Here is an 18,076-nt window from a genome sequence, read left to right as displayed (position 1 = left end):
TGACTGGGTGCGTGTGTGTGTGTGTGTGTGGTTTTTATGGGAGAGGGTGATTGCTGGTGGATGAGGAGCAGGTGGGAGTGATTAGTATTCAGGTGAGGGAGTGCGCTGTAATTGGTTGGTGTTGGAGCCTGGCGTGTCTGTTACAAGCATTTATTAATTTATTATTTATTTTATTATTTATTTTCGTTTTGAATAAAAGCGTCCACGTTTTACGCTAAATGCATAAATGTAAAAACATCCAGAAAATATATATATATAACTATGAGTAGTAATATAAAGTGCTCTACAGTCTAGACACAATATTCTCTCTAGAACAGTGCACATCTGAATGTTTCAGCGTTTCAATGGTTCAGTAACCCATTCATAAAGGCATGCACTTGCCTCATTCTCCAATGAATCAGCCTTTTGAACGAATCCATTGAATGAATTAGGCTACTCAATGACATACTCATTAAGACATTTGCTGCCACCTACTGGCGGTTTATTTCATATTTAAAAATAGCTTGTATTTTTTCCCCCAACATTACATATTGGTATATTAAATAAAAACATTCAAGAAGAACCCTGTAATTTCTGACCATTATGTGTCAGGTGGAACCAAACTGTACAGGGTGGAACTAGTTTCAGTGGTGATATATGTTCCTCTGTGCTGGTGCTCCATTCACCTGCTCCATTCTCCACTGCGATAACTTAATTACTTTAAACACGTATGGGGGGGGGGGGGGGTACAATGATGTTTTATGCATTCAGAGTTGTTTATACTGTTAAAGAGTTGGATTCTCATAACAATTTGGACCTCCGGGTTCGTACAAGTTTTGGAGAGTTTTTTTTCGATTGTGGCTCTTTATGACGTAAACTAGTGTGGAACTCCTTATATAGGCATTTCTCCACCCGCGCCGTCAGGAGTGAGAGCGAGATCTTGCCCATCAACCGCTTCATTCGGGTGCACTGCACGGGACATCCTCGGGAAGAATGTCTCTGACGAAGTGTGTTTATTGTTTTGGGGAAAGATAACTTTGTTCAGCTTCAAGAACCAAGCGTTATGTAAACAGTGGATGAAGTTTGTTTTTTCGGGGCAACAAGGGAGTTTCACAAGTGTGTTTGTTGACGAACGTTTTATAAACAAAGCCCAGTTCGACGCTGTTTTTGCACATCGTTTGACACTAAAGGATGTTGCGGTCCTAGCTATAAAAGATCCCGGTCATGAGAACTGCAGACAGTAAGTGAAACGGCATCAAATGTCTGTGTATTTGCTCCGCCCACGGCGTGCCTCCAGGTGCTAGGCTGTTTCCGGATAATGGTAAAGCTGAATCTTTCTTTTATAAACATAATAAAACTAAAGACTTTTGGAGATATGAAGGATCATGCAATTCTACTCTATAGGTAATCAAGATAACTTAATTCATAAGTGTTTGAAAAAGAGTGCGTGTACACACAGTGAACAGTAGAGGTCGCTGCTGCTCTCTGATCACGTCTGATGAGGAGCGCACAGGGAGTCGAGTCTCTAAAGCGTAATCCATACAAACAGATCAGCCTTCTGCCATCCAGCATTTCAGCCTCATCTCCGAGTACCATTGTGTTGGGATAAAAGCTAAGCAGGAAATGTATTTGTCTCGGTTCGTACAAACGTTGGGAAACTTCTAATGTGGCTGAGGAAAGAGATGTAAAGTGCGGTGTTCATCCACTTGTTGATTAAGACTCGCGGTTAGCTGACTAACGTTAGCTCTACCGACGCGCACTTAACACAAGACTGGACGAACCTCATCTCACCTTCAGTATGAGCACAGCGGAACCTTTATGACTAACTGTTAATCTGTGCTTCGGATTTACGACTCGAATCCGGGTGGTTGCGTTATCGACAGTCAGTCGGTGAGCATTTGTTATTATTAATTCAGGAAACACTAAATGGTTAGGAAAAACTTGAACTGAATCCGTTGGCTAATGCTAATATAAAGAAAGGGGGTTGACGTCAGATAAACCATAAACAAACAAGAATAAATATTTCGTTTCGTCGTGGTTTGTTTCAATAATTGAAACAAAACTATATATATAAAGTTACGTTTGTAAGTTATTTTTGTAAATTTACTCTCCACTTTATTATTAAACAGTGGTCTTAAATAATGGACAGCGCCTCGTCCAGAGGAGGAAACAAAGTAACGTTAGTTTATCCAAGAGATGTTCATGTGCAGTAACTTCAACAGCTGCTGTTAACGTGAAAGGCTATGTAGGATTTTGACTTTTGGAATATTTTTTTTTCTTTCAAAAACACAAAGGACTGACATTCTGTTGTTTGGGAGACAGGTTGTGTATGAAATGGACACGATCAACCAATATCCCGTAGACTCTGGCTTTCCCGAAGGAGATCACAGGATCTTTTACAGGTCGGACAGATCTGGGAGTTTTGATGAACATCACGATAATGGTGAGGGATGGAAAGTGATGGATGTGACTCTTACCGGGGGAGCACCCTGGGGTTTTACCCTGAGAGGTGGACTGGAGCACGGAGAACCTCTTCTTATAACCAAGGTGAGTTCTCTGTAAGACAGGGTGACCCCAGGACAGTTTATCTAACCTGGACAGTATTGTTTGTGAGAGACCTAAGTTAAGTGTATCAAGCTTTGTAGAGTGCAAAAACGTTAAGATTCTTCAGACTAGCTGTTGTAAAGCCAGATATATTATGTTATAAAATATATATAATGTATATGTGTGTGCTTATTTTGTGTAAATCATATACTATAATGCTATGTAAACAGATACTACAGATAATAATACTTGCTAAAACGTTTTGTGTAATGAATCTTTAGTTTACTAAAAGTAGATTAGCGATAACAAAGCATTGGTTGCTCTTAATCTGTGGTAATGTATTTATTCAGACATGTTGAAACTTTATTTACTTTACTTATGTTCCTCTTTTTAATTTTTAATTGAACAGAATTAGTAGAGTAGAGAATTAGCTTCCCTTCTATTTCTTGTGAGCATGAGTCTTGGAAGTTCACAGAGCGTTGGTGGTATAGTGGTTAGCATAGCTGCCTTCCAAGCAGTTGACCCGGGTTCGATTCCCGGCCAACGCAAGAATGTTTTTCTAGAGAAAGTTTTACTTTCTTTGAGTCACTGGGTCATAACAAGGAAGTAACATTCAAATAAACCTGTTTGAGGAGAAAGTACAGGTCTCAAAAATGGGTAATGCAAGCACAGAAATTTCTTCTTGAACTGGTTTTGTAACAGGCTGGAACAGACTGCTGTCCGGATATACACTTGCAAATTACCAGAGCTTTCAGTCTTAATCTGAACTATCAAATTTATTCTTAGTATAGAAAAAGACAGTTTTCATTTTGACGCTGCATAGGGCACAATAATATTTAGGTGAACTTAGTCTGGTCATCAGCTGTGGTTCAAAGCTCTCTTTTGTTTGTTGACCGCTATAGATTATGTCATGAGAGATACTTCACAGAAAGGCCTGTAGAACGCTGTTTAAAGTAAAGAAAAGACAGTTGTTTGTTTGAACAAGTATTTTAAGCACATTTTAAAGGAAAACCAAAACTTTATACTATGGCTTAAACCTATGCAAATAGAGTTAGGCAGGTCTTACCTAATTTGCTGATATTTAAAACAAAGGTGTCTTGCAGTGGTCTAATCCAGTGTATTTCAACCTTTTTAGACCAGTCATAGGAAGTATTTTTGACTTTAATTATTAGCTTTATGTAAAGGACAAAATGAGTACACTAGTAATTATTTAATTAATTTCCAGTCATGTGGAATTTAATAATTTTATAGACCCTTTACATTTACAGTTGTGTATACACTACTGTTCAAATGTTTGGTGTCTGTATAATATTTTTTTATTGATTTATCATGCTTTATTTTATGAGAAATACAGTTAATAAAGCATATTGTGAAATGCTATTACAACTAAAACAGTTATTTTCTATTTGTAGTACTTTAACTTGTAAATTGTAATGTGATGGCAAGGCTGACTTTTTTAGCAGCCATTACTCCACTATTAAATGTCACATGATCCTTCAGAAACATTTCTTATTATTATCAATGTTGAAAACCGTTGTGCTGCTTAACATTTTTTTCAGGATTCATTAATGAATAAAAAGTTCAAAATAACAGGGTTTATTTAAAATAGAAATATTTGTAACAATGTAAAAGTCTTTCCTGTCACTTTTGATGAATATTGCTGAATAAAATAATTAATTTTCTTTTAAAAATAAATATGTTACTGATCACAAACCTTTGAACGGTAGTGTATATGGTTGTTGTGTTACAATTAGGGATGGGTATCATTAAGGTTTTAACGGTATTACTACTCTTACCGATACTGCCTAACGGTCCGGTACTTTAACGGTATTCTTATCGGTACTTTGTGTTGTGTTAGGCAGTCGAAAACTTTGCATTTCTCTGTCTGCACATAATGGACTTTTGAAAGATGCTTTGACAGATTGCTTGTGTTTCCGCCCTTACATGCAAAAATTTGTTGCACTTATGACAACGAGCGTTGTCTGCATCAAATCTAGTGAAGTATAACCACACTTTGGAACGTTTTGCTCTCTCCGCCATCGCCACACTTTGTATTAAGCGGGAGTTTACGTACTGTTAAGGGGCCGTATCTATCGCGTCTAAAAACGCGATGGAAAACGCTAGGCACGCCGCTTTCTGATTTTTTTCCCAAATCCTTCGGGCAGTTGCGCTCCTGATGCGTCTGCCGTTGCTAAGCTACCATGACCCACTTTCTCCATGAAGACGCGGAAATTTCAGCAATGGATAAATGGATTTGCAGCACTAAAAATAGCTTGCAGTAGCTCTGCTACTAAATTAATTTAAAAATCTACATACAGCTAAGATCAGCTGTTCCTTCATCTTGGCTGAGCTTTCAACATTGTTACGGAAAAGGTGAGGAAGCTACATGACCTGCGGTGCGCTTGCGGCATTCTGAAAAGTTGAGATGTTTTCAACTCGATGCGGTGCGTACGCACCTGGAAAAAACGAGCTCGTCGCACCGCGTGCGCATCGCAACCGCGTCGCTTCCATTACGAGCGCACATACCGCGCGCCTACATTTGAAATAACGAACTTGAGCACGCAAAAGACGCGATATGTAAACAACCCCTTATGCGTGTGCGTGCGCCTCGCTCGTTCTTGTTGTGTGTGTGTGACTGACAGACAGCCTCCGCGGCGCGCATGAGAGATCTTGCAGATCTCACAGACAAACGTCTTAATAATATTGCAAATTAGAAATGTTTGGTAAGATAAAATGTGCACGAAAACATTAAGCAAATCTCTTCGCCATCGTCACTCTTTATTATTAAAGGCCATGTTGCAGGTTAACCACCACTTTCGATTAATGGGTACATAAATCACTCAAGATATGTATATCATTTTTAAAATGTCTCAAAAATGGTCTTAAAAACCTATTTCTTAAGTTTTTGGTATTAACGTTTTTTTTATGCAACACAGTGATGACGTCACGTTGGGGAGAAGTCGAGGAAAGGTAGCCTCAGTCTAGTACGATGCCGCGTTCCAGGCAACCCGTAACCCATGTTTTTCCAATCTTAAACCCGTGAAAGTGCAAAGGAACGGCAATCAAACTCGTGACTTCCCACCCGTGAACTCGTGTCTCGTACTAGATCGATGTACTCCGAGTTCCGAGGTCACACAGCACTCAAAACAAAGATGGCAGCCCCTTAGGTCAATGCAACGTTGCAATAAAATAAATAATCTAGTTACAATTCCTTGCGCTCAGAAAGTTTGGCGTAACTTGCCTGGAACGGTACAAAGTCGTTAGTCGTGGTATGAAATAGTGATTACGAGCTCAAAAACCTGCCTGGAACGCAGCATCAGAACTAACGTTATAGCGACTGACTGGGATGAGGAAGAGGTGGCAAGAGCCAACATGTATGATGACCTGCAGCTGTGTAATTTCGAACCTGCCAGACGTGAGAGGGCAAATGAGGAATTGCCAAGAACTGATGTCCGTCAAAGCCTATGCATGGTCCGAGGAGAATGAGTGGAGAGTTGGTGAAGTGTCCTGGTGAGTTGCTATCATTTAGCATCGCAGCAATGAGCACTGGAGCTAGTCTACGAGCAGCAGTGCACAATAACAACACACACACACACACACACACACATATATATATATATATATATAATTTTATTTATTTTTTACTGTCATTGAGTAGCACCGAGTAAAAAAAAATCTACGTTTTCTTTATATCTAGTGGCAGTGATCATGACGTTAGGTCAGATAAGTACCGGTAACCTTTTTCATAGTGTCGTAGTACTGGTAAACTTTGTCATCTAGAAATAGAAGGCATCATGCTAGCTATATGGACGTTTCTAAGCGTTTATCTCTTCCTCCGGTGAAAATGTTGTTGCAAACGTAGCCGCATGTGTGTCGCTGTGTTTGGCAGGTGCTTGTGTGGGTGCTGTCCCAAACTGCACTGAAAAGCTTGTGCTGTAGGGGAGTGAGTGTGTTTTAGAGCTGAAACAACGAATCGATTTAATCGATAAAAATCGATTATTAAAATAGTTGTCAACTAATTTAGTCATCGATTCGTTGCTAAATAACTTTTATTTGCCGTAAGCGGCTAATTTCGTGCATATTTCAAATCTGCGGTGACCAAAGTGTGGCAGTAATGAGCCACCGGAGGTTTTACTCAGCCAGTACAGCAGGAGAAGTAGCGAATAGCCAATAGCTGGCCTCGTTTTATGTCACGTGCTTCCCGAACAGCGTCTCTGCAGCATTTAGCGGGATGTGGGAGACTGGGAGTACTTTACTTTGAGCCTTCAAAAAAGAAGAGTAACCTGTAAACTCTGCACTACTGAACTGTTTAAGGGGACGTTCACATATCGCGTCTTTTGCGCGCTCAAGTTCATTATTTCCAACACCGCACCACATCGAGTTAAAAACATCTCAACTTTTCAGAATGCTGCAAGCGCATCGCGGGTCATGTGACAAGAACTAACCAATCAGCTTCATCCTTTCCCGTAACAACGTTAAAAGCTCAGTCAAGATGAAAGGAACAGCTGATCATAGTTGTATATGGTTTTCCATTTTGAAATAAATTTAGTAGCAGAGCTACTGCAAGCGATTTTTTGAGCTGCAAATCCATTTATCCCTTGCTGAAATTTCCGCGTCTTCAAGGAGAGAGCACGTCATGGTTGCTTAGCAAAGGCAGACGCCTCAGGGGCGCTTCTGCACGAGCGCTTTGGAAAGGAGAAAGCGGCGCGCCTAGCGTTTTCCACGCGTTTTTAGGCGCGATTTGTGAACGGCCCCTAAGACTTTTATTTGTGCAGATTCTCCAGTACAATGTTGTTTGCAAATGTTTAGTCGTAAAAGCTGATAACATTGCTTTTTAACAGTTAACATTTAAAGCTTTACAAACATGTTCTGTGATCAGTTTGTCGTTTACCAGTTCAAAATTCAGTCGTGCAGCCTAATTATGACTGAATGAGAGGGGTAAATGTTTAAAGATATTTGAAATGCACTCTTTTTCTAAGTATTCACTGCTCTTTTTCACACAGCAGGTTTTTTGTGTGTGTCCAATTTTTTTTTCTGGACAACCTTCTGATGGATTTTACTTTAAATTGTGAGTTCCATTCAGGTTTCATGCCATTAGCACTTTATTCGAAGGATTGTTTACAATTTCACAGCAAAAGCTATAAAGCTGTTTCCCAGTAAATAATAAAATACAATGCACTGCAATTTTATTCTGTTTTATCCTTATTCTTCGTGAAAATATGTTCTGAAAGATTCCTTAATAAGCTTCGTTCGGGATGTTAAACTACTTTAGGAGCTCTAAGGACTGCCATGGTGAAAACATTATTTTAAATCTCCTTGTGAAATTTGCTAGAGTATGGGTCAGTGTTCTGATTGCAGAAGAGTTCGACAAAGGATTACTAACACAATAAAACAACTCCAGGTATATTTTTGATTAGGATATGACAGTGCAAAATGGTTAAAATCTCTTAAAAATCTATGCTGAAGGATAAAGACCATTTATTAATAATTTACTTGGGGAAAAAATGGGGAAAACTAAAATATAAGTACATAAATCGATTAATCGTAAAAATAATCGACAGATTAATCGATTATCAAAATAATCGTTAGTTGCAGCCCTAGTGTGTTTGGGTCGCTGTTGGTCGATATCTCTCTATAAATCTGTCTGTTAATCTATCTATATATGTAGTCTATCTATCTATATATATCTATGTATTTATCTATAATCTGCGCTATCTGAATACTCTCGTCTACTACTCGTCTCTCTCTAGTCACTCTCAATGCTCTCAAGGCGGCTTTGGTAAATTCTCTCCCCAACGTGACGTGATGCAATGCATTGTGGGGGAAAGGAGACCGCTGTAAGATAGTACCTACTTTTTCGTATTATATTCCGTTTTGTGATACCCAACAGCATAAAATACAATGGATAACAGTTTAAATGTTTATTACCAACAAGCAAATTGCACAAATTTGTTAAAAAATTAACCTTGCAACACGGCCTTTAAGCGGGAGTTTTCATACTGTTATGTCTGTGCGTGCGCCGCGCTCGTTGTGGTGTGTGTGTATGACTGACAGACAGCCTCCGTGGCGCGTATGAGAGATCTCGCAGATCTCACAGACAAATGTCTTAATATGATCGCATATTAGAAATGTTTGGTGAGATAAAATGTGCACGATAACATTATTAAGCAAATATACATAGTACATAATTTTTTCCCCTCCAGTACCGAAAGCAGAACCGATAGCGTCAGATCTTACTGATACTACGGTCTTTCATAATTTAGCCTCGGGGCCAGTTTAATACCGGGTTTCGGTACCCATCCCTAGTTACAATGCATATAGTTGCTCTTACATATTGATTACAGATTTAAATATTTAGTGATTGCTTGATAGGAAGTCCTTTGTCCATCAACAACTGGCATATTTTAGAAAGTAGCCTTATATCAACTTTTATTTATTTATTGTAGTTTTTTGTAGTTTAAATGTTTTGTACATTGTATAGGCTATATGGCTGTGGAAATGGCAGTTTGGTCTCTTGCAGTTTTTCAGCAACTCATATTAAACAGTGACCAAAACTTTTTTGTGTGTGCTTTTCTGGTTACTGATCAACTTTGAAGGACCTTGCAGGTAAATTTGGAAAGAATACTCTTTGCTCTTACTTTCAGCATAGGATGCCTATGTGTAGATCTATCTCTTTTAGCCAATTTTAGCTCAACGTTTAGCTAAAGAGAATATTTAATAAGATAGAACATGACCGTTTTTAAAACTATGGTGGCCGTCCCTATATACACTAGTTTTGAGGTGCATGTGACTTTCAGTAGTAAATTCCTGTTATTGCTGAGGTCTTTAAGGAGCTAAAATGTTAAGATGGGTCATTTCATGGAAACCTTCGATTTAATAGAACACAGTTTCTCAGAGGATGGTTTAAAGACTGAGTGTGGTTTTTCATATCTTTGGACGTTTATTCATTAAGAACCATTTCTGTGAGTCCTGCAGACCCTGTCACACTTCAGGAATTGGTAAGAGCGGTTAATAATGTACTGAAGTTTTTTACCCCCCTCGTTGATGCGCTTGATGTTTGTTGTTCCTACTGGATCATATGATGGCAAATCCTGCCGTAAAATAACCTTTGTACCTGTTTTTCGAGATTTAGGCTTAAGTGTGTCTTTGTTTTCATCAAGGTTTTTTTTTTTTTGTGTTAAATTATTTTTTCATGTTTTTTCTTTGTTCTTGTTCCTGCCTTGTTTGCTGTATTTTATAAGGCCAGTTTGTTGGCGTTATCTCTCTTTTTTCTTATACATTTGTGTTTTCAGAAATGTATAACTTCACCTCAGGCTACTTCAACTCCGTACAAAATTAGTTTGATAGATATATTGATTGATTTATTGATTGATTGTTTGGTTCTCAAGCACTCAATATCCCAATAACCCATAAAGGACTGAAACCAGAACCTTCATACTTTGCAAAGCACTAAACCTGTATCCATTTATTCTCTAGGTAAAAGGTTTCCATAGCTTGCGTGTTGACTCTAATCATATTGAAACATTAATTGTGAATCCATTGTTATTCCTGACACATTGGTGTTTTTGTCCCAACCTGCTGTTCTAGTACAAGTGCCATAGACAAAACAATTGAATGACCTTTACTAAGTATAACCAAATTTCTGAGCCAAGTGTATCCCATTTTGGTGTGGATCACTTCCCCTTCAGTTCTTCCTAAATCATAGATCATCTATGAAAACTGCACGAACAAATGCCAGTTGTAAACATGGGCTGTATCTCAATTCGCATGCTAGAGGTATGTGGTAGAGGTATGCATACTCTTGATGAAAAAGTACATATTTAAAAATATGCAGTAAGACAGCACTTGTATTGGGACAGTATATGGTCATGAAATTGTCTTATCACAGAAACTGTACTGTTTGTGTTACCATTGAGTTCATATATTTAAAAACTGCTTCAGCTTCCTGCCCATAAGCACTTTTTTACACGGAAAAAGTATATCTCCTGTTTTATAGTACAAGAGGTTATGGGTAATATTAGCTTAGAAGTAAAAAAAATAAAAATAAAATCTGTTGGCTTGCTGTTTTCAACATTCATTTCTTGCATACTATTTAGCTGTCCTAAATAGTATGCGAGAAATGAACATTGTGAATTGAGGTCATTTCTAAGATTTGTCAAATCTGTTCAACAATTGTTTCTCGTTGTACTGGTCTTTGTGAAAGTAGAAATTTCGTTATTGTGGTCTGGATTTCATCCAAACCTCATACATCAAGTGACAGACATACTATGTTGATGAGAAAATGATTTGATGACAAGTGTTCAGAAAGAACTTCAGAAAGCCTGTCTTGAAAGCTGACTGTTCCCTGCTATTTATATTAAACCACAAACGAGGAAAAGACAAAAGGATGTAAATCAGGGAGTAAAATTTAGGGAAACTTTACCTCAGCTACAGAAGTAAAAGGTTGATTTTAAGGCATTTAGTTGGTTTGCAGGTTAATTATTGAATAGTTTATTTTTTTATTTTCTTAGCTCACTCTGTTTTCCAGTGGATTGTCTCACTACATTTCTCTGTGATTCCTGAGGCAAACTGGCAGTGCCAGGAGCAGCACAGGAATGTTGAAGATTTGCTTGATTATCCAAATGTACTGAATTATCGTTGACAGCCTGAAGCCAGTTGGACTTGCATGATACAGCATCTGGGATCAATTTAGATTGGATTAAAGAAACCTAGGCAATGTCACTTTGACGTTGACATCTTGTAAGTGAAGGATGAAAACCTTGATAAGTGAGGTCACTGTAACATGTTTGGTGACAGGCTATCTGTATACACTTGTATGAGTTTCAGTAACTTTTTAGCAAAGGCATTCTCACTTATTCTTACCTGGATGGAATGTGTATTGTATAAACTACCTACCTACTCCTAAAAACAGTAATATTCTGATATGTAATTACAATTTAAAAGAACTGTTTTCTATTTTAATCTATTTTAAAATGTAATTTATTCTTGTTATGGCAAAGATAAATTTCCATTACTCCAGTCTTAAGTGTCACATGATCCTTCAGAAATCATTTTAATATGCAGATTCTATTCTGATTTTTTAAAAATTATTATTATTATTGGTATCAATGGTCAAAACACTTGTGCTGCTAATGATAACAGATTTTTTGAAATATGAATCTTTTCGTCTTTACTGTCACTTTTGATCAGTTTAATTTAATGCATAATTTCTTTCAAAGAGATTTTTTTATATCTATGTGTATATTCTGCTGATGGATTCTAGGGTGTTGTGGGTGCTTGCCAGGCTATGCAGTTCTGAGTTTTCAGACTGGTTGCTTGTTGGTTCCCTTTCAAGGGAACTTCGAACTGCGTCCTCTGAGGGGACACTATGGGGAACACCTCCTCGTGACCCGTGTCTGAAGCATACTTTGAAAAACGCCAACGTGTTGGCCGGCGACAGCCTCTGACGTCACTACCAGCGCGACTATAAATACGCGCCCGTAGGACCCGTCACTATCTTCTTCGTCTTCAGTTGACTGTTTTGTTTGAAGCGTGCATCTGAGAAACGACCAAAATGGTAAGAGCGATCTATTACTGTTTTCATCATGGCTTCCACTAGCAAGGCGTTTAGACAGTGTGTGCATCCGTGTCATCGTTATCTGACACCCGATGACACACACACTCTTTGCGTCTCTTGTTTGGGCGAAGAGCACGCGCGCGATGTCCTTGAGGGGGCGGTCTGTGTGCACTGCGAGCATTTCTCTCTGAGAAAGCTCCACTCTCGTTTGTCTCTCTTTTCGAGGAAAGAGGGACAGCCATCTGGATCCCGCGGCTCAGGTCCCGCCGTTGCCGAGGCACGGAGGAGAATGAGCTCGTGGGGATCACAAATGGATCTCGCTGAGGAGTGTAGAGAGGGACCTTCCCTTTCACACTCTCCGGCGGCGAACGAGAGCGAACTTCGGGAGGCAGATGTGGTATCATTAACCCATTCCGACACTGAAGTTAGTGCTCTGCTGGGTTCTACCCAGGAAGAGCAGGAGATGTCTGAGAGTGGTGAAGAAGCTGAGGCTGAGCCTTCTCAATCCTCCTGTCCCGCGTATGAGGAGCTGTTAGAGGTTATGGATCGCGCCACGGCAAAATTAGATTTGCCATGGAAGCGTGCCAGTAAGGTGGCGCCACGAGGTCGCCTCGCTGAGCGGTACTTGTCTGACCATAGCCCTCCAGCCCAGGTGAGCCTTCCATTCTTGCCTGACTTACATGCAGAAGTCGAAAAGGAATGGAAGAGGCCGTTTTCCTCTCGCATCCACCAGTTTCAGCATACGAGCTATGGTAATATCGAGGGCTTGCATGAGAACGGCTATGAGAGGATGCCCCTCCAAGATACATCCCGCTTAAATGGCAGGTTATACGCGGCAGCTGGTCAGGCTGTGGCTTCAATGCACACGATGGCGGTGCTCCAGGCCTACCAGGCTGACCTGCTGAAGGACCTGTATACAGGTGAGGGCCTTTCACCTGACCAGGTAGCCGAGCTGCGCCGCACCACAGACCTCTCTCTCCGAGCTACCAAGCAGGCCGCCTCCGCCATGGGCAGGTCTATGGTGGCCATGGTGGTGACGGAGAGACATCTGTGGGTGAACCTGGCTGACATCGGGAAGGAAGAAAGGGGGTTTCTTCTCGATGCCCCGGTCTCGCCTTCTGAGCTTTTTGGTACCCCTCGTCGAGATGGTGGTCGGGAAGTTCAGGGAGGCAAGGGCGCGCTCAGCGGCCTTTAAATCCTTCATTCCACGAAGGTCCAGGTCCGAGCCCGAGCAACTCAGGGGTCCTGGCCCATCTCGATCTGAGGGTCGTAGAGGGGCGCAGAAGGCTAGTGTTGCGGCTCGCGCTCCTCCCCCGCCTAAGGGCAGGGGCAAGAGGAACCGAAGGTCACGGAGCAGTAAGCAGGGTCTGAGGGACGTGATTCGGACGAGGCAGCGTCCTCGCCCGGGTCAGAGCGGTAGGATGACCTAGTAGCTCCGGATGTTTTTAACCTCTGTTTTTAACCTCTGTTTTTTGTCCTCCCCTGCCTAATTCCCCTGTAGCCACTAGCTTTCCACCTGATCGAGGTTAGGTGGACGGTCTCTCACATAACAGTCTCCTTCCTGGACCTATGATGTTTTGGTTGGTTCTATGTTCATAGCAACCGCCTTACTGACGGTCCGGACCAGAAGGGGGCGACCCGCAGCGGGACTCCAGTACAGGAGGGTGGGTGAGTACGTAAACCTTGCTCTACCTGTTTATGGACGTTATGTTGCTGGTGGTTATATGTCTACTAACAATCTCTGTGAGTTTCCTTTACAGTAGCTAGGTGGCCAAAGAATTGGCACAGCACTGCAGGGAATTCCATAGATGTCCGGCCAGGTCACCCTGAGGGGCCGCCTGGCCGCCTGGCACATCCGGGGAGGTGCTGGTTACGGCAAGAAGCTCTGTATTTACTGCCTCAGGTGATGCTCCCCTCGCCTAGAAAAGAGGGTTGGAGCTCACCGCTCCCGTGCGATCCAGCGCCTCAGCGATGCTTGGGAACCTCTCTGTATACACGCTTGCCTGTGTACTTTCTCAAAGCCACATAGTGGTCAGTGTGCACGTTAACGCTTTGCGCACTGTCTGAAATCCACGTAAAGTGGTAAGTGTGCACGCAAGTCTCTGCGCACTTTCTGAAATCCACGTAAAGTGGTAAGTGTGCATACAAGACTCTGTGCACTTTCTAAAATCCTGTATGGTAAGGGTTACGCGCTCCGCTTCGTTCCCTTTTTTGGGATGATTCGCCCCCGGTGTTCCTTGGGCTTCATCCAACCAGTGTGTATTTGTTATGCACCTCAAGCATCGCTTCCCTCAACATGAGGGGCTGGGTGGACTCCCACATATTGTGGTTATCAGGTGGTAGGCTTCATCAGGTCTCTCTGAAGACGAGCTCCCACTTACTGTGGTTGCCAGGTAGTAGGCCTCACCAGGCCTCCCTGGAGATTTAGCTCCCACATACTGTGCGTCTCCTCTATATAGCATATTGTGGTTTTCAGATAGTAGGCTTCACCAGGTCTCTCTGAAGGTGAGGTCCCACGTTCGGTGGTCACCAGGTAGTAGGCCTCACCAGGCCTCCCTGGAGATTTAGCTCCCACATACTATGCGTTTCCACGGAATAGCATGTTGTGGCTTTTTTTCAGATAGTAGGCTTCACCAGGTCTCTCTGAAGACGAGCTCCCACATACTGTGGTTGCCAGGTAGTAGGCCTCACCAGGCCTCCCTGGAGATTTAGCTCCCAAAGGCTATGCGTTTCCACGGAATAGCATATTGTGGCTTTTTCAGATAGTAGGCTTCACCAGGTCTCTCTGAAGACGAGCTCCCACATACTGTGGTTGCCAGGTAGTAGGCCTCACCAGGCCTTCCTGGAGATTTAGCTCCCACATACTATGCGTTTCTACGGAATAGCACATTTTGGTTTTCAGATAGTAGGCTTCATCAGGTCTCTCTGAAGAAGAGCTCCCACATACTGTGGTTGCCAGGTAGTAGGCCTCACCAGGCCTCCCTGGAGACTTAGCTCCCACATACTGTGCGCTTCCTAAAAAACGAGCTCCCGCGATTTGTGGTTGTCAGGTAGTAGGCCTCACCAGGCCTCCCTGGAGTCGAGTTCCATATTGCTTTCAGTTTCCACTGAGGTGGTTATCTGGTAACAGATAGTAGGCCTCTCTAGGCCTCTCTGTAGGTGAACTCCCACATATTGTGGTTATCAGGTAGCAGGCTTCACAGGCCTCTCTGAATGTGAGCTCCCACATACTGTGGTTGTCAGGTAACCTTTCAGTACACACGCTTGCCTGTGTACTTTCTCAAATCCACATGGTGGTCAGTATGCACGTTAACGCTTTGCGCACTGTCTGAAATCCACGTAAAGTGGTAAGTGTGCACGCAAGTCTCTGCGCACTTTCTGAAATCCTGTATGGTAAGGGTTACGCGCTCCGCTTCGTTCCCTTTCTTGGGATGATTCGCCCTGGTGTTCCTTGGGCTTCATCCAACCGGTGTGTACTTATTGTACACCCCAAGCCCCCTCAACTTGGGGGGGCTATGTGGGCAATTCTCGGGTAGTTCAGCAGCACTCCCCTTTTCTGAAAGGGTCACCTATGAGCATGCTGCTCGGAGCTCGGAGTCTTCCTCTCTTGGGAGACTGATTCCCGGTTCTTCAGAGCGCTCCAGTACCAGATACTGTTTGAGACGCTCTGTGAGAGCAGGCATCCTGCTGAGGCAGGGGCTGAGGCCTCCAATTGCTCTGCTCCCGGGCCACTCTTCTGCGAGCTGCTCTGACAGAGTTCCACGAGAGCCCCTCCTTAGAACAGTATTTGTAAATCCATGTTATGGTAAGTGTGCACGGGAGTCTTTGCGCACTTTCTGAAATCCACATTGTGGTAAGTTCGCACTCTAGTCTCTGCGTTCTTTCTAAAATCCCTAGATGGTAAGGGCTTCGCGCTGCTGCTTCGTGCCCTTTCTTGAGTTGGTTTAAGCCCCGTTCATCTTGGGCACCACTCCACCTAGGTATCCTCGGATACCTATCTAGAACAGGGCGCCGCTACTAGAGTGCTGTGGGGACAGCCCTTTCGGCAGGTTTTGCGAAAGCTAGCAGTAGCCCCTGTGTGACAGGCAAAGACTTGGTAGAGGAAAGTGCCAGGCTTTTAGCCGTATCCCTTTAAAGGAATCTCTGTGATTCCAAGCCTTTAGCTCTACCCCGGGCCAGGGCCCTACAGGATAAGTTGGGTATGTAGCTTAGGCCTTTGGCGGTAAGGGATAATGTCATAAGACATTTGTCTCGTTTGTCTCATAAGACAAGAGACAAACGAGAGTGGAGCTTTCTCAGAGAGAAACGCTCGCAGTGCACGCAGACCGCCCCCTCAAGGACATCGCGCGCGTGCTCTTCGCCCAAACAAGAGACGCAAAGAGTGTGTGTGTCATCGGGTGTCAGATAACGCTGACACGGATGCACACACTGTCTAAACGCCTTGCTAGTGGAAGCCATGATGAAAACAGTAATAGATCGCTCTTACCGTTTTGGTCGTTTCTCAGATGCACGCTTCAAACAAAACAGTCAACTGAAGACGAAGAAGATAGTGACGGGTCCTACGGGCGCGTATTTATAGTCGCGCTGGTAGTGACGTCAGAGGCTGTCGCCGGCCAACACGTTGGCGTTTTTCAAAGTATGCTTCAGACACGGGTCACAACAAGGTGTTCCCCATAGTGTCCCCTCAGAGGGCGCAGTGTCTTGTTCCCTCTCAGGGAACCATGGTTACATTCGTAACCTGAGACGTTTTCCATACAGAAGTCTATGATGTTCTGGTTCCTAGATATGGCTTGGATCTGCCATTCAGTGTAAATCTATGGGACTTTTTTTGCACATTTTATTGCTGCAAACTGTGTTTCTGTGGAAGCCATTAGTTGTTTCTTTATTCATCTGTACATTAGCTGAAAGAGGGCTTCAGGAAGCAGCTTTATTTAAACAGGGTATTTATACAGAAAAATGGGACAAATTAAAATTCCCCTAATTCCTTTCAATAATCTCTCTAATAATCCTGTACAGTGTAGCCTTTCACACACCACCTCTGTTTTTTATTTTATGCATTCTTTTAACACACAGAGACCCTAAAAGGGCAGCCATTTAATGAGCAATGGTAAACCTATTTGTCGATAACAGGATTCATCAGTCGACTGTCACACCCCGACCTGTTCAGAGCAAATTTGGTGCCAACAACCCTTCACCCACACACTGAAACCCATTAATGATAGTCTGCTAATGGTAGTCTTTTTTATGATAATTACTTCACTTGAGGAGTGGCAGGATCCAGTCAAATTTAGACCGTCTTTCATTAGTTTTTGTCTCAGAAGAGCTTGACTTTTAACTCTACAGTGCATGTCTGTTCATGTTTAGAGGAAGAAGTATCAGGAAAGAGTATTTAACCTCACTTTGCATGTTTTGAAGTATTTCAAGACCTTTGCTCTGAAAGCTTGCTCAATGCAAATACACACATGCGCACGCATCTATTGTTTAGACTGCACCAAACTGCCAAAGGCTTCTGTGAAAATAATGGTGTTTGTGTAAAGGAACACACCGCTTTGTGTAAGCTGTCCTTGGATATGGAGACAACAACCATTTGTGTTCTGAAGAAAAGTTCAACAGATATTGGCACATTTTATTAGCAGCTTTATATCTGGAAGTGTGTTTCCATTTTTCTGTAGGCATTTAAAAATTCTTGAAACCTTGAACCGAGCATTTGATTAAAAATATTTGAATTCTTACTTTGAACTTGCAATTTGGACTAATAAATTTAATTAAATCAGAAACAACAGTACTTTATAAATCCTTTGACTGCAAGGATGCATAAAATAATAATATTTATTGCAATTTATTCAGACATATGCAGTAGTCTGAGGTTGTATGGAGACTCTATTGCAATATTTCAATACATCTTCAAGAAATGGCTAAAATCACTTTTCTTCCATCTACACTTGATCCTCTAAACACTAGCACTCTATTCTGTTTCTTTTCTTACTATTTGTTTTA

The 18,076-nt window shown here is 42.0% G+C and overlaps 1 protein-coding gene and 1 non-coding gene across 8 annotated transcripts in view; both read left to right on the top strand.

The window, feature by feature from the left end:
- The first annotated feature begins 1,044 nt into the window (after nucleotides 1-1,044).
- Nucleotides 1,045-18,076, top strand: part of LOC132151856 (protein Shroom2-like) — a 76,716-nt gene continuing 59,684 nt past the window's right edge. For 2 of the 7 annotated variants that reach the window (XM_059560309.1, XM_059560304.1), the window contains exons 1-2: nucleotides 1,045-1,219; nucleotides 2,302-2,526. In XM_059560309.1, the coding sequence (XP_059416292.1) occupies nucleotides 2,314-2,526 (213 nt within the window). In that variant the 5' untranslated portion in view covers nucleotides 1,045-1,219; nucleotides 2,302-2,313. Of the gene's footprint in view, nucleotides 1,220-1,522; nucleotides 1,870-2,108; nucleotides 2,225-2,273; nucleotides 2,527-18,076 lie in introns of those variants that run through there. The other 5 variants (XM_059560311.1, XM_059560310.1, XM_059560306.1 and 2 more) reach the window with 4 other exon arrangements.
- trnag-ucc (transfer RNA glycine (anticodon UCC)) lies at nucleotides 3,000-3,071 on the top strand. Its single transcript has one exon. It is a non-coding gene; the product is annotated as a tRNA-Gly (tRNA).

The sequence above is a fragment of the Carassius carassius genome, chromosome 10, assembly GCF_963082965.1.
Source record: "Carassius carassius chromosome 10, fCarCar2.1, whole genome shotgun sequence".
NCBI classification, from domain to species: domain Eukaryota; kingdom Metazoa; phylum Chordata; class Actinopteri; order Cypriniformes; family Cyprinidae; genus Carassius; species Carassius carassius.
This window is presented reverse-complemented; position numbering and strand designations above follow the sequence as displayed.